Consider the following 22,462-nt stretch of genomic DNA (forward strand, 5'->3'; position numbering starts at 1 on the left):
GAGGAGAGCACTCCAGTGCCCACAGACTGTTCCACCTCTCCACCAGCTCCCTCAGCCACCACTCTCACCCAGGACATTGGGGACAACCCCCAGCTCAGCCACGACACATGAGGGTGTTCCCTAAATCAGTGCCAGAATAACTCTTCCCTCCCTTCCCTCTCTTTGGGATCTATGAAATGTGTGTTATCACATGATTTATGAATTGTCTCAGTGAAGTAATTTTGGGGGCACAGCCCTGAATTTCTTCCCCCTCCACTTCCCCAGACACAGACTGAAGCAGCAGCACAGGTTTGAACTGCTTTGTTTATAAACCATCCCAACAAATGGCCCCAAGCAATTGCATTTCAGGGTTCAAACTGTTTCCTTGGATTTTGTGAGAGGATTTCTAGAAAACACAAGATGCTCCTTAATAAAAAAATGTTGATATGATGCAACTGGGTGCAAAGAAGAGGAATGAGAATGGTGGCAGAGGATTAAGGCAGCAGAGCAGCTGCTGGCAGAGTTACACAGTCACATCTTACCCCAGCTGTGCCCATTTCTAACACAAATCTCTGCAATTCTTTCAATATTGTTGATTTTATTACGAGAACAGTTTAAGACAGAACAGCAAAATCTTGGCAAATTCAAGTAACTTTTAAAATGTAACAATGAGTCAATAATTAAGAGACTTTACGAGCCTCAAGTGTCAAGGAACCTCTTTGCTGGTTGTGGTTGTGCAACACTGAGGATGTGCTGGTCTCTCACACCAACATGTGGTGCTGCACTGTAACTCCACACTCCTGCACTCCCCTATCCAGCAGCAGTGCAGAGATTAAATGGAAATATGTTTCCTTACATTGTTTTATTGCTGTCTCATCCCACTGATAACGTGGCTTTTAGTCTCCTCAAGTAATCTCTATGTTTGGTAGAAACAAAACCTCTTGCCCTCCCCAATTACTGTTTATCCACATAAATCCTGTTGATTTCAGAGAGGAGAATTAACAAATTATTAAAAAAAAAAAATATTCTTATGCAGGAAATATACTGACCCCTACAGTTAATACATTAGTAATCATTTACTTGCAGCATTAATTGCATGACTCAGAGTGTCTCAAGTTTTTATTTAAAAACCCCCAAACATCCAGAACACAGAGGCCACAGGGTGGGGGTGTCTGAGGCCTTCAGACACTGAGCTGGCTCTGACTTCAAAGGATGAATCATCAGAATCTGGTTGGTATCAGCAGAACTGGCCTGCACAATAATTGAGGCCAGTTTAGCCTTTCCCTGGAGGGGTTTCTGTCTCTTGGCTACAGGAAAATGATGCAGCTTGTCTGCAAGCAAACTTTTTATATTATTTAAACAAAGGAAAACATATTTATATAGCAAAGGTTGTCTGAAACAGCCTCTGGAAGTTTTAACAACAGAGCAACTACTCCTTCCAGAGTTTCAGGATATATTGCAGTGAGAGCAAAGAGTATTTTCTTTTTACTCTGTCCTTCCAGTGTGGATACAGCAGATAAAACCTATTTTCCTGGGCTGTGTCCATCACTGCCATGAAGTTAAACAGCAGAGCAAGAATTCTGAGTGTAGTCAAACCTGAATCTATTTGACAGAGACATGAAAATCTGCAAACAATACAAAGTCCGGGTACAGTCGCACAGGACTCACTGCCGAGGTATAAATTACTGATATTCCTGGGCTACAGCTGCATCAGAGTGTTACAGCCCCATCAGAGCGTTGGCAGCCTCTGCTGCACAATCAAATGTCTTATTTTATCCCAGTTCTAACAGCGTGAAAAGCAAAACTTCTGAGAAGCCTTGCAGCTGAGGCTTCAAAAGCCCATCCTACCTTCAAGCACCGCGAGCGGACTAGAGAGGCTCTTGTTTGCTTTTAATTACGGGGTTTATTCATTCCGAGGTCAAACTCCTGCTGTGCTTTTCTCAGGCCACAGTTGGAGCAGCAGCTCTGCTGTCAGGCTGGAGGTTGATGAGGGAGTTGCTGGCCTGGGCCAGCTCGGCGATGGAGACTCGCCCTCGCTGTTTGATGAACTGCGCCACGGCCGCCATCTCCTCCGGGGTGATGTAGATGAACTTCCCTCTGTCATCAATCACACCTACGGGGGGAAAGAAAGGGCCTTGCAGTCAGCACTTCCCCACAGACATCAGTCACTGCTTTGGGAAGGGACCTTCCAGCTGCTGAGGCAGCATTTCCTATCTGGGGCAGGCAGAGACAACGTGCCAGCAGTCAGTCAGGCTTTTATCTGCTGGCTGCTGCTGGGGCTCGGAGCGGGGCTGGGGCAGTGGCCAAGTGCCACAGTGAGACCCTTTTTGTTCAAAGTAACACGTTCTTTTCACTGGGCACAGCTGGCTGGGAGTTCCACAGCTTCAGCTACATTGTTCTCAGAGAATCATGGAATATCCCGAGTTGGAAGGGAGCCACAAGGACCATCCAGTCCAGCTCCTGGCCCTGCCCAGGACACCCCAACACGTCCACCCTGTCTCTGAGAGCGTTGTCCAAACCCTCCTGGAGCTCTGGCAGCCTTAGGGCTGTGCCCACTGTGCTGGGGAGCCTGTTCAGTGCCCAACCACCCTCTGGGGGAAGAACCTTTTCCTGGTATCCACCCTAAACCTGCCCTGGCACAGCTCCAGCCGTTCCCTGGGTCCTGTCCCTGCTCACAGAGAGCAGAGATTGGAGCTGCCCCTCGTGAGGAAGCTGCAGAACCTGATGAGCTCTGCCCTCAGCCTTCTCCAGCTGAACAAGCCAAGGGACCTCAGCTGTTCCTGACATGGATTCCCCCTCTAGACCCTTCACCATCTTTGCAGCCCTCCCTTTTTGGTGCTGGTGTTCTGGGCCTGGGCACCTGGTGGAGAAAGGCAGAGCAGGGAGATCCAGGAGGGGATTCAGAGCTCCTGTGGGGCCCAGCTCAGCCTTTAAAGCTTCCCCTCTGAAAGGGAATAAAGCTCAGTTTCCATATTTCAGTTGCTCCAACCAGACTGAGAATAGCTCTCTATGTTCTTACACATAGGACTAAGGCACAGCCTCCCTGGCATGACTTTTGGGACACAGACACAGCCAGGGCAGTTACACATCTTTATCCTTTAATTCCAAGCACTCTGAGGTCATTTGAACAGGTACCCACATGTACCTGCCAAGACAGTTGTTCCCCAGCCATGACCACAGGCTCAGGTCACTAAATGTTTGTGCTGGCACCTTCCCCTGCTTCACCCTCAGAAAGAACAAGACTGCCCAGCACTAAACCAGACTTGTTCAGACAGAGTTCCCCACAGGCTCAGTCTCTGCTCACATTCCAACTTGGACCGTGTGGGTACGTGGCTGGGAACAAGCACTTCACTTGCTCCAGCATCCTGGAGTGCTCTGGGATGTTTGCTTCTCCCACAGTGTGCTGCATCCCAGTCCTGGGCTGTAGCCACCAGGCTGGCAAACTGCCCCAAACTATCCCAGGGATCCTTTCAAATTCAGATTTCACAAGGCCCCATTTGCAGCTGGCTGCTCAGCAACCCCCAAATGCCTTCAGCACATGGATAAATAAATAAAATATAGGTAAATATCGAGTTATCAAGTTCTACGAGGATCCTTAAAACGGGAATGACACTGGAAATCTCTCTCTGCCACAGGGAAGGCACATCCTGCACCACCACCTCTCATCCCCTCTGTGCCTTGGCTGTCACCTGTCAAAGTGCCATCTGCCATCAGGTCCTGGATCCTGTTAATTGCATCCTGTGCAGAAGAGAAAAAGGAACAACAAACTGATCAAAAGGGAGGCAAAAAACATTTCACAGGTTCAGATAAGCTACAAACAGAGGTTTACATTTAATCCCTCAGTGTTAAGGGCTTCAGGGAAGGACACCCATCACTATCCCCACACAGACAGATGCAATAAGCCCTTTGGTCTTAGAATTTTCTGCATTTTGGGGTGTTCAAGTAACTTCACCACCCCAAAAGGAGACTTTAATTGCTGTTGCCTGACTGTTTTAAGGAACAAGGGGTGGGAAAGGCTTTTCCCAGGGAAAGGCTGAGCAGTGCCACTGCAACAGGCAAGTTCCATGAAGCAAACTGAGGTACTTCTCCAAGAATCTTGCTCAACACAGTTTTTTTTATATCTTTTTTTACCTTTTCCTTCAAACCTCTTTTACCAATCCAAAGCAACAACTTGTTGAATCTATGGCTGGGTTAATTCTATATATAGTTCCACTACACCTTAAGTATCTAAGCCTTGGTTTCCACAGTTCTGCCTCTCTGCCTTCCCTGTGTTTATGTAACTGCAGAGGCAAATTACAGTTTAAATTTCAACCCTGAGTGACTCACTGCAAGCTTAAATGGAGCTCTGGTTTAAAAGAGAGGCAGGGGCACAGCAGCCTGGACCAAGGGCAGTGTAAGCTGCTCTGAAGGCACACCCCAGGAGCAGATCAGGTACAGAACAGAAAACATTGCTCCATTTTCAGATTCACAAACACTGTGGGATCCATTAACCAGCAGGCAGCTCTGAAAGGGCCACACTGAGCACTTTTCACTGCAGCAATCTTGTAAGCCAACAACCCTTCACTGCCTGGCTGGTACTTCGATGAATGGCCACGTTTTTAGGGCTGATTTTGCTGATCCTCACCAAAATCCAAGCATTTTCACTAATGCTCAGACACTTCCACAGACAGACCCCCATTTACCTGTTATCTCTCCTGTCCTTTTAAACTCATTGCTTGCACTTGCACCCAAAAGTCAGTACTTACACCCAGAAAGTCAGTGCTCACCTGTGTTCTTAAACCCAGATGTGAAGCCAAGTCCTCCAGCTGGATAACCTTTGTTTTCTATGGAAACAGAGAGGAGTTACACACAGCTGATGCATTAGCAGGTTGCTGTATTTTTTTTTTCCATTCAAATAACAAATTGCATTTACCAGACAAAGCAGAACCTGTCACTCTCACTAACTTTTCCAAGTAAGCACTTTTTTTTTTTCCTGATGAAAAACTCTCAAGTTACTTAAACCAGTGAGCTCTGTGGAAAGATTGAGTGCCCTGACCCACTTAGGGGAAGACTCAAATCCATTTGCCAGCTTTTATCCTGGACTTTTTCTTACATTAGGATGAGCACAATAAACAGGCATGGACCTGGTTCTCCTGGCATTTGAGTTTCTCAGCTGCTAACTTTAATTTCCAGTGTGCTTTATCAAGATCCTTTTTTCTCTGAGAGATGTTTCAAAGTACCTTATAAAATCATCACTGGAATATATCAGCACACACACGAAATCCAGCCAAGACTGGCAGCATTAAGTGCTTTAGACTGTGTTACTAATGTCATGTGTATTAATGCCACAATAATCTTCCTAAGCAAGCAAACACCTTATTAAAATTGTCAGTGTTGGAACTTCAAACTGTCATTTTGCTTTTGACAGAGATTCTTCCTGCAGGTTTTATCAGTCAGGGCACAGTCACCACTGCTCACATCTGTTTTTATGTTTCTCTGGAGCTCCAGAGAAAACACCTGGTGTGCTCATCTGGAGCTGCTTGGTTCCTGTTCTCTTCTCTGCCAAAGCTTTAAGGACTCATCTGTTTTTAGGTGTTTGTAAGGAGCTTGGAAACCACAAAACTGTCGAAAAGTTCAGTTAATATTCAGGACCACATTCCTAAAATCCATATGTATATGGCCAACAGGAGCTGCATCTCCATTAACAAACGCAACAGTTCAAACAATAAACTCATTTGTTTCTTGGGAGTACGACTGGAAGGACACTGAAGAAATCAAGGGAGGTTGGAATAGGTTAATCTCTTTTCATTAATAAAATCAGACCCAAAAAAGCCCCCCACAGATTTAGTAGTAGTGAAGTTCGATGCAGCCAAGCTAGAGAACTGAATACCATGGACTGAACACATGGAACTGGAACCAGTCCATGGAATTCAGTTCTCAGAGCTGGGAACTGCCAACATTCGTCACATCTTCTTTTAAAAGGACTGGGGGGGGGTGTTGGTGCAAAGCCACATAAACAAGAAAAACAGGACTTAAACCTTCACTTAAAGATATTCACCCTCAGGGACCAAGTTTAGTGGAAGCTTTCCAGGACAGATCCTGCTGTGAATAAGAGCCCAGGGGGTGGGGTGGAATTAGGATGCATTCCCCACACACATTCTGAAATATAACGACAATGTGAGGTCCCAGGGGAATCAAACACTTCACCACATGCTTCATGTTCTAGAAATATGCTTGATTTCCATAGAGCAACATGTACACATCCATATTTTACTGAATTCCTTTAATTTTAGGTGTGATTCTGCTGCTGTCCTCGGCAAGGGATGAAACGGAGCAAGAGGCTGCATTTTACTTCCAACACCCTCAGGAATGAAGCACGGGGTGAGATATCTCCAGTCAGTTCTAACAGCACAATAAGTCATTCAACAGAAGAGCTAAATTCAATTTTACTTTTTAAAAAAATGCCAATTACTCCTAATTTATACATTTTTCAGACAGCTCCGAGCAGCTCAGCGCCGCTTCCTGTCAAGAGTTTCTGTGAACAGAAGACGAGGGCAATACATAATCTATATATTAAGCACACATTCAAGATTAAAGAAAAATACTTAAAGTGATGCCCCAGTTCTGCAGCTCATCTCCACAGAGGAAATCAGGTGTTGAGGCGCTTCTGAATTCGGTTTTCAGACCGAGTTTAACTTCTCTGACGTCAAGATGAAGTGACTAATCTAAAACTAGACACGTGTGTTAAACCCTGAGCTGAGACTTTGTGACTAATCTGTTCCACCACAACCACCAGGGCAATGGGCAGAACCTGACCCAGCTGTGGCATCCCTTGGGAGCTCTCCAAGTGTTTGTGGAAGATCCCGAGGGACACTGAAACCTCCTCTTGTTTTACCTGTGTTATCCTAAGGCACAGGAGCAGAGGGAAGCCCAGCAGAGCTTTGGAAGGGCTCCACACTGAGCTCTTAGCCCTGCCTGGCAATCCTTCACACCCTAAGAAAACTTACCCGTGAGGCAAATCTGTTTTTTAAGTCCATGAGGGAAATCCAGGGTTTTGCTGGGATAACAGACAAGCAAAACTGGCCCAGAGTGCGAGATTTTGGATTACAAAATGATTAGGACTTCAGTAAGCATACAGGTGATTTGCTTACTAAAGAAGCCTTTGACACACACACCACACATCCTGAGAGTTCAGTTTCCATGGAAGGAGGAAAGGGATTCATTAGGACAGAAGATTTGCATAACATTCTTAGAGTATGAGGAGAAAAATGCATCTGACCTTTGATACAGCAACAGTGGAGAGCAAGGCACTTGTCCTTACAGATCCAAAGCAGAAATCCCCAAGAACACACCACAGGCTTTAAATACCCAACCTCACAACATGATGAAAGGGACACTAACACACCCTGTTTAAAACAAGTGATCTTCTTATCAAATATCCCCGCCAAACATGAAGACAACTTTGCGAGGACAATCACACAAAAAGTTGGGACTGACCTTTCCAAGGCAGTGTTTGAGGCACAAACACACCCTGGATGGCAGCACATGCTGGTACAGCAACTCTCACTCCTGCTGAGCTCAGATGCAGAGATTGTTTTCTAAATCAGTGGCTGATTTTCACAAACAAAAAAGCCTGAATGTACCAAATCCCAACCTCCAGCAAACATTAAACTTTGAGGGTGATTCACCAGGCCTGTCTTTATAAAAAGAGGGTAAGAGCCACATCCTGCTCCAAAAAGCCAAGACAGAGCTGTAATTACAAACCCTTTTAACAGCTCGTGATGGTTAAGCAAATAAAGCTTATCTAAGCTATCACTTTTGTTACTTGCTGAATATTTAAGCAAATCAAAGAGCAAGTACAGATGTCCCTCTTTGACAAAAGGTATTTCACAAAATCTAACAAGTAGGGAGGGAGGTGAAAGACCAATTGCAGCTTACCTTAACGTATTCCAGGAATTCCAAAAGAAAGCTGCGAGACTGGACACAGCAAGGAAAACAATTGTTATTGTAAATTCATGAACATTAAATGCATCACAAACTTGCTGAGTGCAAACATCATAGAACGGTTTAGACTGCATAATTCTGAAGTTTTAACTGTACACACTGAGATACCAAACTGGAAATAAAGATTATCTAAATTTAACCTTATGAGGGATTTATGACAAGTATTTTCTAAGACAGTGTGGCTCAGGTACAATTTAAGTGTTTTCTGAAAGGAAATCTTTGCATCTTTTATTCTTCCCATCACACACCCCCCGAAATAACCATGAGTTTGAACTTCATTAAGTTACATACAGACACTGAGGATGTTTTGTAGAGAGGTAAAACCCACAATGACTCAGGACACAGTTCCTGCAGATGCCAAGCGTGGAGGCTCAACCCTTTTACAAAGCCAAGCACCTGAAATCCGGTGCTTTCATGTGAGCAGCTCCATTTCCAAAGGCAATGCAAACAATGTGCATTGAAGTTAAGAGGAGATCAGGTTACTCCGCAGCCCTGGAAATCAATCAGCCTTAATTAACTGCTTTAGCTCTGGACTCAGGAGCTTAATTTTCAGCAGGAGTTTCGGCACAGCAGCCCCAACAACACAAGGCAGAGTCAGCTTTGTAACAGGACACTGAAGTGCTTCATCCACCACAAGGCAAGGGTGGCTTGTCCTTTCTGCAAGGCCACTGTCTGCATGTTCTCATTTCTGAATATGACTTTAAATCACCTCCAATTAAAGTTCTAACTCCCCTCCCCGACCAAAGTTAGCTCAGGTTGACATCCAGGCATCATCAAGAGCCTTCCAAGCTCTTCAAGGTGAGGAACACCCTTCTCTCTTCTCACATATGGAAAGATTTATTTCTTCTTGACAGGCAGCTGTGAGAACATGGGCAATAAACACATTTTCCAGCTTTAAAGGGTGCCTGAAGTGGAACAATTTAGTATTTAGGTATAAACTCATCTTCTAACAGGATAGGCACAGATTTTTGAAAGAACTTTCAATGGAAAATCTGCATTTTGCTGTTCTCTGCACCTTAGGAAATTCCCATCACCATCTCTTTGGGTTAATCCTGGTGAGATGGAGGAATTTTTCTTAATGGGAAGGGGTCCACAGTGAGAACCTATAATGGGCCAGGATTGCTTGACATCAGGCACAAGCCCCTCAGCTCAAAGCCACTCTCAGTCACACTAAAGCAAATCCATTTAATTCAACAGGGTCACTTCAGCAGAGGAGCAAATTCACAGAAGGGTGAAATAAATCCTTCTCATGAAATGCAGTGGGCAGCTCAAATTTGGCAGCTACAACCCCAAGAGCAAGTCCTGCATTTGATGGCAAATAAATTGAGTCTAACAGGTTTTCAGCAGACAGAGCAGAGAACTCTGCCTCCCACAACAGCAAAACTTCTTCAGGTTTGCTGTGATATTATACCAAGTCTCACACTTCAACCACCATCCCCAGCAGCTCATTTGCAGGCAGTCACAGGAGAGCATGCAAGGATGTTTTGCATGAGTTTGAAATATTATCATTTGCAACATTAAATGTATGATTTTCCAGAGCATAACCCACAAGTACCCAGGCTGTGTCCTGTGAATTCCCTTAAAAAAAGTTTTTAAAGACAAGAACTTGGTTTTTCATTTGATTTCACAGCAGGTCTGTTGGTGGAAAAAATAAGGCCAAACCCAAGCAATTGCCCCCAAGATCTGTGGGCACCACCAAACTCCAAATTTAGCTTTGTGGGCTCACTCTCTATGGGTGATGACAGTAAAACATTATCTAAATTCCAAAAGGAGTTTTATTTCAGCCCTTGGATGAGGGAGGAAAGGACTCATTTCCAGTGATATGCATTTCCCTTAGCACTCTAAACTAACTCATAGGGGTCTGGTATGAGGAATTGTAGCATTCCCCAGGGAATATTCCAGGTTAACCTGTGCCACAGACACAATTTAGCTCTCACAAGCAAAAACCTTTGGCTGACTCTTCCTTTCCAGTTCATTTTACAGGAGACAGAATGCATTGAGTGCAACAAAGAGAAAGGAAACTGCAGAACCAGCCCAGCACATACCTGTTCCTCTGTCATTGACTCTTCAACCCCTTCCTCTTCAACTACAAAACTCTCCTTCAGCTTCAGGTACTCTTCATACTCTCTCTTCTCCTCTTCTTCCTTTGCCTTTCTTTTTTCCTCTTCCTGGACAGAAAAGATGACAAGGGGTCAGTCTGCTCCTCCCCAAGCTGGGTTTAGTTTTAAGTGAAGCAGCAGCTTCTTTCTCTGCAGTCAGGAGACAAAAAGTTTTTTTAAATGAGCTGAAGTTCTCCCTTGGTGGCATCACTAATTTCACAGGCCACCCTTGAGGCAGTGACCATCTCACACATGGTGTGAGCTCACACCAGACACCAAGGCTGGCTCTCACCAGGTCTGAGAGAGGGCACAAAACCACTCTTAAATAGCAACCTGCTGGCTTAATTTGCATGAATTTGCTTCTTCTGCAGATCCCGTGACAGGAAGTCCCTGCCCCAACTGCACTTTGATGCAACAGCCTCATTTTTTGGTAACTGGCCCCAATTCTGCTCTGACACTTGAGCACGCTGGGAGCGACAACAAGGAGTCACACTGGTGTCCACCTGTGCGTGGGGAGAAGCTCTTTCTGTAAAAGTTACAAGTGAAATCAAGTTTTCAAGTAAATTCTCTTCCTTATGAAAACTTTCCTTCAGCAAACTGTGCCTACATGGAAGGTAAAGAACAGTATAAAGTATTTCAGGCGTAGGAAACAAGGTATGGTTGTATTAAAAAAGGGACTTTTGCATGGTTGGCTGTTAACCAAAATCTTCAGGCTCTGCTTTTAGTTATCTGCAATAAAATACTTTGTTGCCTGCCCTGAAAGAAATATTAAAGTCTTAAAAAAAAATCCCCAAAATGCCAACCCAGAAAACTCCAAGCCCGACATCAATGACATGGTTTTATAAAATTCACACACATTCACAAAGCAAAATTGTGATTAAAGGTTTGGGAATGTGACAGATTACTTAATAAGTTATTAAAATAAGAACAGGTTTTTACTGGGAGTTTATAAGTTCACAGCTTTCCATGATTTTCTCTTAAAATTTATTTTGCTCTTCTCCAAAACACTTGACAAGTGTAAATTCAAAGGCTGGACTTGATGATCTTGGAGGAGGTCTTTTCCACCCTAAATGATTTTATGATTCACAGAGAATAAAAGTGGTTCCTTACAGGTCTTTTTCCTCCACAGAGAAATTAATGTTTGTGCAGCACCTGGTACAAGGAGATTCCAAATTGAGTGGCCTCTGGCTCTTTCACATTCCAAAGGCTGATTAAAAACTTGGACAGATGAGTTCCTCAAATTTCAGTGACAATCTTGGGGCATTCCTTTGCCATTAGCACAGGAATTGATCTTTTAAAGAACAATTATATTGATTTCTAAATGCTTGCCATGCTGCATCTTTGACACTAATATGGTAATTGCTTCCTTTAATAGCTGGAAAGCAAACATTTGTTCCATTAAACCAGGAACAGACAGGAGCAGGTCATTAAATATATTGGAAAAAATCCATATTAAAAAAGATGCCCTGTAAGGCCAAAACCAGCAAGGTACCAGAAGTGGGGATGGGAGAATTGCCCTTCAATAAAAACCAAAGAGAAAAGAGTATTTGGTTGCCATTTTATTTAACCAAATTCCCAGAAAGTCAGGAGAAAGACTCTTGCCAACATCCCAGGATGAGAAAAACAGGACTGAAAGGATCTGACTGTATCTGCAAAGCCAAAGCCATTTTTTAAACTGCTATCTCATGAAAAATCTACAGATCTGAGGAAGCTCTTGAGACAAAACAAGACCATTTTTGGGTCATTCATCACTGTAACAATTAGCCCAACAGCACATTTTCTCCCTATAAGCATTACAAGTGCCAAGAACAACAAAACCATATTTCATTTGGAAGTGACAACAATTGTTCCTTTCTTGTAAGTGCAATAAATTTAATCTTGATCCTGGAAAGCCATGAATAAGGTTCTTCCCCTGGTCTATCAGAGAGCTTGTAATTCAGCAGGGTTTGAAAATCAGGGGGAAAAAGAATAGTTACAAAACCTGAAAACTGCTTTGGCAAATAATTTCTAGATGGTTCTACAAAATAAATAAATGATCAGAAGACAGTGTCCCATTTGTAACTGAGAGCAACAATACCTAAAATGTATTTTCCAGTTTCTGGATGGCCTAACAAATGAAAAAGGCTCCTCCCTGTCTTCCTTCCCTACCTGAAGAACAGCATCTTCCATTTTTTTTAAAGCATCTCAGCACTTCCATTTCCAACACACGCAGAAAAGCAGCTCTGCTGTGAGACTGGCAAAGCACTCAAGCTACCAGCCCTTTTCTTTTGCTTAAAAGCCAACAGGAACCCGTTTTCCAGATGCTAAATTCTGGTCAGCAGAGCATTTCCAGGTGGTCTGAGCCACTGCTTTGGTAGCTGAAGTGTGTCAGCCCTCCAAGCTCCCCAGTGGTTGTAGCCTCTTCTGTAACACAAAGTATTTCCAGATGCTTTTTCATCTAATAATTAAAAATTCATGCACAACCTCATATACTTGATGACCTAAATTCACCTACAATTCAATCTCTGCAGAAAAAGAAGGATTTAGCCAGGTTGTGACCTGGTCCAGAGCCAAGAGCAGGGATGACTTTGCCCAACTGCACGAGGAGAATCCATGAGGAGCAGGAGAACCCAGAGCAGTCGGGATGTCTGGTCACGTTTATTCCCAGCTTTTTTCCCAGAACAAACAATCCCACTTTGGGAGGGGATTGTTTCCCACAATATTTTTATTGGGGAAAAAAAAATTAATCACTCAAATCTTTCTTCCTTCTGTTCTTTTCCTGTCAAAATGCCCATATTATCACTGCTGGGTCGACTCTACCTCTGCTTGCACCAGTCTCATGTGCAACCCCAGAGCTTCCAGAGCTCCATGCAGCCCATGGATCTTCAGCACTCCAGGAGACCCAGCACACTATCCCTCTTCTCCCACATGCTCGAGTCATGCAGCAGTGGCATGGAAGCTTCAGGGTCACATTTAGGCAGCAGCATTCCCACAAAACCCAGTGTGTCTGCAGGAATAACCCACGGGAAACAGGCTCAGCCCCTCAGGGTCTGCTCAGGGAACAGAGCCCAGGCCTTGCTTCCTGCAAGTCACACGGAGGGCACTCGGCTCAAATACAGGTTTTAAACCCCAAATCTTGGTCTGGCAGGTGTTTTGAGCCCTCCCCACTGAGATCTCAGCAGTGCAGCAGTGGCTCAGAGCTCAGAGAGGCTGGGCTACCTCCCCCAGCCATGGGTGGGGTGCTGGGGAAATCCCAGCAGCCTGGAAATTTGGTAACTGCAGATGCTTCCCTTCAGCTGCTTTTATTTTTTTTGTCATTTTTTGAGGCAGGTTTGCCTCTCTCCTCACTTACCTAAATGTCACCCAAACTGTGGAGCACTTGTACAGTGTAAAGACTGCTTTTTGGTCAGTTCACTACACTGCATGTGAAGAACAAACAATCCCACTCTGACAATATTTTTATTGGGAAAAAAAAATAAATTAGTCACTCAAACCTTTCTTCCTTCTGTTCTTTTCCAGTCAAAATGCCCATATTATCACTGCTGGATTGACTCTACCTCTGCTTGCACCAGTCTCATGTGTAACCCCAGAGCTTCCAGAGCTCCATGCAGTCTGTGGATCTTCAGCACTCCAGGAGATCCTTCCCAACATCCTTACCACCCCTTCCTATACTGGATCTGGTCAGCACCAATTCCCTCTGCACCAGTCCCACCTGCTCACCAAGGACCTGGACTTGCTGTGAGGTTCCTTTCAGATCATCACCCTCTGCCTGCCTCTCACCTTCATCCCAGGGATTATTTCCAAACACATTCCTTGTGCCAGTTGCACAAGGGCCCAGCCTCTTGCCAGGTGAAACCCAGAGCATCCTGAAAACTCTTGCAGGCTTAAAGCTGGATTTCTGGGATCACAAAGTTTGCTCAGGAGGTTCTGGGATGCTGCTTGAGAGGAGATCTCCCTGCTAGTGAGGAAGGCAGAGCCAACACTGGACACTCTCCAACCACCACCTGTACCTGTCACTCCTTTGTTTCTGACTGTTCCCTTAACGTGCAGGATGAGGAAGAGCATCCTGGTTCCCATGCCAAGTGCTCAGAGGTGCATGGACCAAAGAAACCCTCCTTGCAGAGCATGCAGGTTTTGTGCTGTTAGTGCAGCTCCTGCAGGAAGCAAGAAGGGACTTTACAGTAAATAATTTGGCCCAGAGCAGATGGATCTGTAGGAGTCCTGCCTCCCTCACTGCTTAGGCAGAATAAGTGTCCTTATCCCCTCAAAATCAGAGGAGAATGAGTTTTCTGCAAGCTTTTCCACTTGTGCTTCTTCAGGAGGAATCAATTTTCAGGAAAGGATACACACTTGAAAACTGATTCTTGAACTGGAGTCGTCTCCATCAGCCTCCAGAAATGCACTGTTTATGTATGAAAAAATGGATATAAATGCCAAACAGACAACGAAAAGCTCTGCTGAGAAACACTCCATGCTCAGATAACGCTAAACATAATAAAATCACTGACAATTGGTGCCATTTCTTACATGATCAAGTATCAAATCAAAGAGTCAAAACTTTAGGGTCTGAGTTCTCAAAAAGCTCCAAGAGGACCCTTGTGTTCATGGCTAATCCTCCCTTTCCATAGCTCTGAAGATCCAGACCATTTTTATTTAGGGACTTAAATGCAAATTTACAAAAATCCCTGTGCACAGGCAAAGACCAAAAAAAAAAAAAAAAATAAAAAAGCTCTCTTAAGTGAGCAAACAGCAAGGTTTTGTATGAAGACCCTGCATTGCAACATCAGAGGAAGTTGGCTCTCATTGATAAACCATCTCACCACCAAAAAACTCCAAGAGGTGAGAGGGAAATCCCCAGGGCAAAGCAGGGCTGAGGCAAATGCCAATTATAAAGGAGCTTCCTCAGGCCTGCAGCCAATCAGGTCAGCAGAGCACTGCAAAGGAAACCTGAATTTAAAAATATATTATCTGGTTTGCAACGCTGAAGCCAAGGGGCAACCACATTTTATTTATAAGTGCATACAAATGTATTTAAATAGAAGCAGGGGGGTATTTTTCTCAAGAATATGCAAGATTTTAGCCCCCATAACTCCCTTGAAGGGAGTTTAGCACAATTTTGGTTGTACTTCCTGGGAGAGAGAGTGAACAAAAGGTGAAATTGGAATTTACTAAGAAAGCTGTCTGTGCTTGTTTGGGGATTTGCCACTGTCACTGTACCTGCAGAAATACTCTGATGTGCTGGAAAAGGAAGGGAAAAATGAGGTTATCTGACAGCTGTTAACAATTCTCAGACAAAATTCAGTGATAAAATCTAACTTTCTTGTGCCTTGTGGGATTATATAAACTGCAGCAATGTGAGTAGTCAAAATGCCTCCAAAAACCATACAACCAGCTGGATTTTACCTCATGACTATCAGTCACTACTTGACCTACCTTTCAGAATTTTGCCTTTCCATCTCCTAATTTGTAGGAGGGGAACAGCATCACCCTGTGTAGTCCACAAGGGCTTACTGGTGACAAAACATTCCTCGTGGAAAGGAAGGATTCCTTTTCCAGAGGAACATATAAATGACATTTTATTCTATGTATTCTCCAAATCCCACAATAAACCCAATGATCCTTTCACTGCTTGCAGGGGCCTAGAAGAGAGGCACCATCCTCTCCACCATTTGCAACAAGATTGGAAAGATAAAATGATATGATCCTAAAGACAGGCTCTGTTTACAGGCACAGTAATCAAGTATCCATTAATTCCATTTTTTTCCCTTTCCATCACCCTGTCAAGACTAAATCACTGCAGGTTTGTTGTTACCAACTCCCTGTGGCGCTGCTGCCTTTGCTGAGTGAAGCAGGAATTGGAGCAATGCAGCCTAAACACAGACAAGTCTTGAATTGTTCTGTTTCCTCTTCAAGACTTGGATAAAAACAGACTTAAAATTACTAGAAAACAGTTGAGGATGGACCTTAAATATTGTCAGATACATTTACTTTGACACACGCTCAAAATGTTCAGCAGTTCCTGGATTATCAATTTAGACACAAGGAAAGAAATAAAATATTGAAAGGATTTTCCTCTGAGAGGCAGAATAATGTTGCTGATGTAGCCTGGTGGGTTGGCTTTGCTCTCCTGATAAACACTGGGAAAAATAAGCAATCAAAGCAAACTAAAATGGCTTAAAAAGACAGAATTTAAGTATCTGAGGAAGGCATTGGCTAAAGTGAACAACAAGCTGGATCCTGGCATTTGGGCAGTCCTCCCAATTCTAGTAAGTACTCCCTTGAATTGTTGTGCACAAAATTTAAAAACCAAAACCAATAAAAAAAATCAGAGCCCCAAAAAAATCACCACCACCACAGGTTTATATTCCTCTTTTTCACTGAGCCTTGCAAAACAGAGGTGGAAGTGCTTTAGTGCAGTCTTTACTAGGAATACTGAAAACTAAACTAAAAATAATAAGACTTTCCTCATTCAAACAAAATAAATTATGCAGCCCTAAACTGAATAGAAACAATTAAAAAAAAAATGTTAATAAGCACTCTCTGTGTGAAGAGATCTCTGGTTAGAATTTCACCCTTACTTTCTACTCAACTTTTCAACCATGGCTGACTGATCCTGACTATCCAGGTAAACCCCAGGTCAAACCCACAGGCAATCCCAGGATAACATCCCTGTCCTGTGCTACAGCTTCCTTTGAGCAGGTTGGCCAAGCTCAGCTTCAATTTGGTTTTTTTGGAACTCTCCTGCCCCCCCTGGAAGGACCTGGAAGTTCCAAGTGCCACTGGAAGTGACACACAATGTCAGTGTCCAGCCAGTGCATCCTTCTAATTCCCCCAAAGTACTGGAGTCATCCCAACTCACTCTCCAGGGTTTTGAGGACATTAAATTCTCAGAACCGTACAAAAATATTAAAATAAATAAATCAATAAATCAGGGAACTGAGTAGAAACAAAACATGTAAAGGAATCACTGGAGGGAAAACTTGTCATCTGAATTCTCCATTATGCCAAGCCCCCAGAGATGGGCTTTAGAGGCAGCCAGAGCTCATCTTGCCTCTGTCCAAGCTGGAATTATGAGGGGGACAAACTGGAAATACTTGGGAGAAAAGCAGAGTGGCTGCAGAGCCCAGAAGGCAGGAGCTGGTGCTGCTGGAGTGTGTGGACAGGGAAAAAGAGGCAGCCATGGATCCAGAGGAAAGCAGGTCTGTTCCAACACACCTTTGGAGTGGCCAAAATCAGCTGTTCAACCTCAGGGTTCACTCTTTGACCCCACCAGGTATTTCTGAATTCGTTCATCTCTCTGGAAGGGGAGCTGTGGAATTACTGATCTCCTGGAAGTTTGTTCAAGCTGCTGTACAAGTTAAAGTCTTGGGCTATGCTACATAACCTGATGTTTAGAACAGACATTCTCCTCCTCCACTTCAATTTCTGAAATTCAGGAGACTTGTACTGATGAAAAGGAAATAAGAGAGTTCAGAAGAGGAAAGATTTGTGGGGGAATAACCCCAGAGGTAAATGGATATTCACATAAAGATCTCATGGATACAATCTGCATGTGGAACATGTACATTATTTCTTTAAAACATTGCTTTTTCCTGCCTTCATGCCTCCAACAGAGGAAAGGGAAAATTGTCTTTTCCTTTCTTAAAACGTTATCAGCGATGCACTCCCCTTACACAACCTGCACTCAGAACAAATTAAAATAAATCTACAGACCAGAGACACACATTTCCATGCACATAAGTATCCCAAAAATTTCCCCAGTGAGAGCTGGGGGCTGTGCTCCCCTGGGACAGCAATTGTTCAGCACAGGGCTGTGCAGAGTGCCTTGGTCCTGACCTCCAGCAGCAAAAAGCCACCACAACTTGCAGCAGCACCAGAGCATGAAGTTCTCAGCCAGCAGCACTGATGCCCCGAGTACACAAAGCAGCTCTGAACTAAGTTTTCCTCCCTCACTAGTGAAAATTATTCAACAAAAGCATTGCAGCTGAGCAGCACCTGTTTTTCTGGGTCACTGCTGCTGCCACACACCGTCACACGCGCAGTTTAGAAACCTTTCACTGGGAGCCACGTGTAAAATATGGATAATTGGAATAAAATTATATGATTTTACACAACAAAAGTTGCAAAGTCAGTTGTTGATGCCTTTCCCTTTCTGCCCTGCTGGTCACAGCTGGCAGCTCAAAGGGAACAGGGGCCCAGGGAAGTTGGGAAATCTCCGTCCTCGGGAGACACTCGGAGCTCTTCTGGTCAAAGTCCTGAACAAGCAGCTCTGCCTGGACATGGTTTGAGCAGGACACACAGAGTTCCCTCATCACAGACCTTACACAGAGCAATTCCAAAGACAAACCTGGTCCAGTATTTCCATGGAGAAACACAACTAACCCCACCTGTCGTTCCTCCTCCAGCCGTATCCTCTCCTCTTCTTTCCGCCTTTCCTCCTCTCTTTTGGACTCAAGTCTTCTCCTTTCTTCTCTCTCTGCTTCCTCAGCCTAAAAAAAACCAAACATCATGCAAACCAAGCCTTACTCTTCCTGAGTGTACATTTTTTAATTTCATACTGTGATAGTATGAGGGGGTTTCTTATTGTCTTCCTAAATCCATGCTCAGAAAGAAACATTAAAAATAATAATAATAAAAATAAAAAGGCAAAACCATTTAACTTCCCCTCCCCTTTAGATTTACCCCTCTCCCTTGTATTTATCTGTACCTCAATAAGGCTTTAATTTTATTACTGCAGTAATATTAAGTCATATTGTGTCATGGCATTCCACTTCTCCTCACTTAAAGTTTAGTTAGAATGGACCCTAAAAGGAGAGGAAAACAAAGGATTGGGAATATAAACTCTGTAAAACCAAGTGCATTCAAATTCATCATTAACCTGGGCAAAATCTCTTAAAGAAAATTTGTGCTGGTCTCTTAAAATACTTTTGTTTTTGTTTTTAAGCCAAAGAGATTGTTGAGAAATGGGGGAAAATAAAAAGGGCATTTAGTGTGTTTTTTATAGATTGTTTTTCTTCAGTGTCTTCAGTACACTTGAATTTGAAAATATATTAAGAGAACAAGCAGAAAACATTCAAATGGAGGATCAGTGGCTTTGAATGTTTCAGAGAAAAAGCCCCAACCAAGGAATTTATCTGTCTGCATGGGAAAATAAAAATCAGCATGTTTTAAAATGAAATAAAAGATTCCTCACTCCACCAACTGATGCTCATCTAATTTCACTCAACTTTGCTCAGATTTTCCACAAAAAGAGGCCAGTTAAATAGAATGAATATGGAAAGTAACAACACGGTGATGAAAGCACTGAGTGAGTGAGAAAAGGTTCACAATGGAAGTTTACATAGAACATAGTAATTAAGTTTATTACCAACTGCACCATCTACAGGACAGGTACCACTACACTGTAAAGCAGACACTGGATTTAAACCTCAGGGGACACTAAAATCCCCAAGATGGGATTTCAGAAGCTTTGTTTGGACTCTCCACACATTAAAAATGTTCATACAGAGTCTGCAAAAAATATAACTCAAAGGAATTAGTGCCCAACCTGCTGCCTTCCACAAGCACACTTCAGAAAGCTGCAAAGAGCCTGCTGCTTCCCTGGAATTAACAGCAAAATGCTTTTCATTGTTCCCAGTCCATAAAAACAATAAATGGATGATCCTCATGGATCCTTTCTGACTCAGAATATTCTGTAAACACAGGTAAAGCCAAACCAAGTTTTTGCACTATGAGAGCACATGAAACACCACTCACAACTGCCCACGGTTTTGTCACAGTGTCACAACAACACCGTGTGGGTTTGGGGGTATTTTTAAGGGCAGACAGTACTGACATTAAGGCACAAGCCAGTGGAAACATCTAATAAAGAACACTGAAATTTTAACTCCTTTCCTCCCCACAAAAATGCCAGAGAACTGAATGGAAAGAAAACGAGACTCCGTTTTCCCTCTTGGGACATGACAGAAAAAGCTGAATTTACAGTTTTAAAATAAATCAACAGTGTTTGTAGTGATGCCACTGGTTTTGCCTTTCTGAGGTGTCTCTCACTCCCAGTTCTTTGCTGAGCTGTTCAGGCTCTGCTCAGGGCTTGATACGTGGCAGGAAACACTCACCTCTCTCTGTGCTTTCCTGGCTTGTTTCTCCTCTAATTTCCTCTGCTTCTTTGCTCCAATTTTCCCAGACACCTGAAATTCTGGCGCCTCCTCAGCATCCTCTTCCTCTGCAACATTGCACAAACGACAAATTGTAAACTGCCTGTAAAAAAACCTCCCTTTGAGAAAATTCCCGGGAAAGCAGCAGCAGAGGAAAAGGAGACACACACACACACATACACACACACACACTTCAGGCAGGACCTATTGGATGGAAAAAAAGGCAAAAAAAAAATAAAAATCATACAAGACTGCCAAAGCCACAGAGCAGAAGTAACAAGGCAAACACACAGTAAGTGAAGGTAGAAGTAAAAATTCCCTTGATCTTTTGAAGGAAGGCTTTTCACGAGCGTTTCCTGCTTTCCACAACTAAAAGAGGTATTTTCTCTTACACATAAATTGTGCTAATGGTGTCATTATGTATCTGCTGAACGACTGACTTTCTTCCCAGTCACTTTTAGGCTTTGCACTACAGACATCCATTGAAAAAGTGGGATTCAGAGGCACACCACTCATCCACTGGTTCTGGCTGGATAAAACTAACCTTTAAGGGAAGAGGGGAAAAAAGTCACTGAAATGTAAACCTGACTGCAAGAAAATGACACATTAAGTAGTTGCCTGTTTTATTGGTTGCTTGGTTGTTTAGAGAGGTTGATTTCTGCCACTGTGAAATATGGTAGAGTCTTGCTCAAAGGGTGTGCAATGATTAATTCTGCTCTCTCAGGGGCTAAGGAAGAAGAGTTTTAAAGGCTGCCACTTCCTCAGGAAGCTCAGGAACATCTGGCCACCTCATTTCCTGGTCTAGAGTAGTCCTTGATCCCACCACATAAGCACTGTGGACTGACCTCAATATTCCAAGAGAAATCTTCAGCTCACCCCATGGAACACCACACAAGACATGGAGATTCACGTGCCTGAATCAGATGGCAGGATCAAAATGGAAGATCTTCACACGTGGCTCCCTTTTTGGGTAACATAATTGATCTTTTGAGCACCCACAGTGCTGGTATGCTTGATGCTGACTTCAGATCCAGACTGGAAGAGATTTGGCAGGGCTGGTGCCAGGATGTTTTCTGTAGGGAGCTCCCTGGTCCCCTTTTTTGGGAACCCCAAAAGCTGCTGTAAAAGGGGCACATGGATGAATGAGACTCCCTCTTCTTTTACATGCAGAATTAGGTTTGAAACACTCTTGTTTTACTGATTCCAAGACACAGGACAGGACTATGGTTAAGCCACAGAGACACATCATGAGAACCAAATGTAACTGAGGGCTGTGTAGGTGGCTCTCAAATAACTGAGCTGTTTTCAGGAGATGGGATTAATATGAGCCTGGTTGCTGAACTGGGCTTCAGAGAATTACTGGTGCCTCATTACTGAGATGATCAAAAGGGTTCCCCCTTCCTACACCACACAAAGCAACGGGGGATACTCAGACTTGACACAGTTGCTTCTGCAGTTCTGCTGAAGCTTAAAATAACTTTATTTATATTTCAAATAGGGAGTCAAGGGGAGTTCCAAACACAATGGGTGAGCAACCCAGCATTAGCAGTTATTACTCCAAAATGAACAGCTCAGTACTGGTATTATTGCTTAGAAAATTATTTCTGGCAAACACCACAAGTATAAAACACCGTCTTTGACACTGTTCCACCCGAGGCTCTGAGGGCTTCTCAGATTTCATCTATATTAAGATTACCTGAGCCAGACATTAGGCAGAAACCTAAGCAAGGCTTTTAAAGCCTTATTCCAGTCCTGGATCAAACATGCCTTTGTTCAGGAGCATTTGCTTTCCTCCTGTTTGAAGCATCTGATGCGATCCCTGAAGTACCACGGGTGGTGCAGACACAGCCTGTGATTCAGCAGAGCTTGAAAGGCCAACACTGCACTAAACCTGGGTGCAATTAATGTCTTCTAAATAAACCTGAGCGTGCTGACAGGAACATAAACACGGGGTAAAAGTATTTGCTGAATCAATTTGTTATTACAGCAGAGCATCTCCACCGAAAGCACAGAGGTTGCTGCACGCAGCCAGCAAGATTTCTTGATTTAATTTTAAATAAAGCAGCAGCTTTTAACAATCACTTTTCACACACTCAGAGCTGTGACAACAACAGGAGACTCCATGGGGGGGGTCAGTTCCATAGGAATGTGCATTCCACCTACTCCTGAGCCTCAGGTGTGATGCAACATGTTAATTGTGTGTGAAAGCAGTTTAGCATCACCCAAAGCACCACAGTTGGGCAGCCTGGGTATGCACTCAGCTGGGAA

General features: G+C 43.6%; 1 protein-coding gene across 1 annotated transcript in view; it reads right to left on the reverse strand.

Moving 5' to 3' along the window:
* Nucleotides 1–560: 560 nt before the first annotated feature.
* DDRGK1 (DDRGK domain containing 1) overlaps nucleotides 561–22,462 on the reverse strand; it is a 28,827-nt gene continuing 6,925 nt past the window's right edge. The window contains exons 2-8 of the mRNA XM_018083208.2: nucleotides 20,156–20,262; nucleotides 18,428–18,529; nucleotides 10,008–10,130; nucleotides 7,897–7,935; nucleotides 4,746–4,802; nucleotides 3,669–3,717; nucleotides 561–2,092 (exon numbers count right to left, since the gene is read on the reverse strand). Of these exons, the coding sequence (XP_017938697.1) occupies nucleotides 1,920–2,092; nucleotides 3,669–3,717; nucleotides 4,746–4,802; nucleotides 7,897–7,935; nucleotides 10,008–10,130; nucleotides 18,428–18,529; nucleotides 20,156–20,262 (650 nt within the window). The 3' untranslated portion in view covers nucleotides 561–1,919. The remainder of the gene's footprint in view (nucleotides 2,093–3,668; nucleotides 3,718–4,745; nucleotides 4,803–7,896; nucleotides 7,936–10,007; nucleotides 10,131–18,427; nucleotides 18,530–20,155; nucleotides 20,263–22,462) is intronic.

The sequence above is a fragment of the Manacus vitellinus genome, unplaced genomic scaffold (assembly GCF_001715985.3).
Source record: "Manacus vitellinus isolate BGI_N305 unplaced genomic scaffold, ASM171598v3 scaffold_61_pilon, whole genome shotgun sequence".
Classification (NCBI taxonomy): domain Eukaryota; kingdom Metazoa; phylum Chordata; class Aves; order Passeriformes; family Pipridae; genus Manacus; species Manacus vitellinus.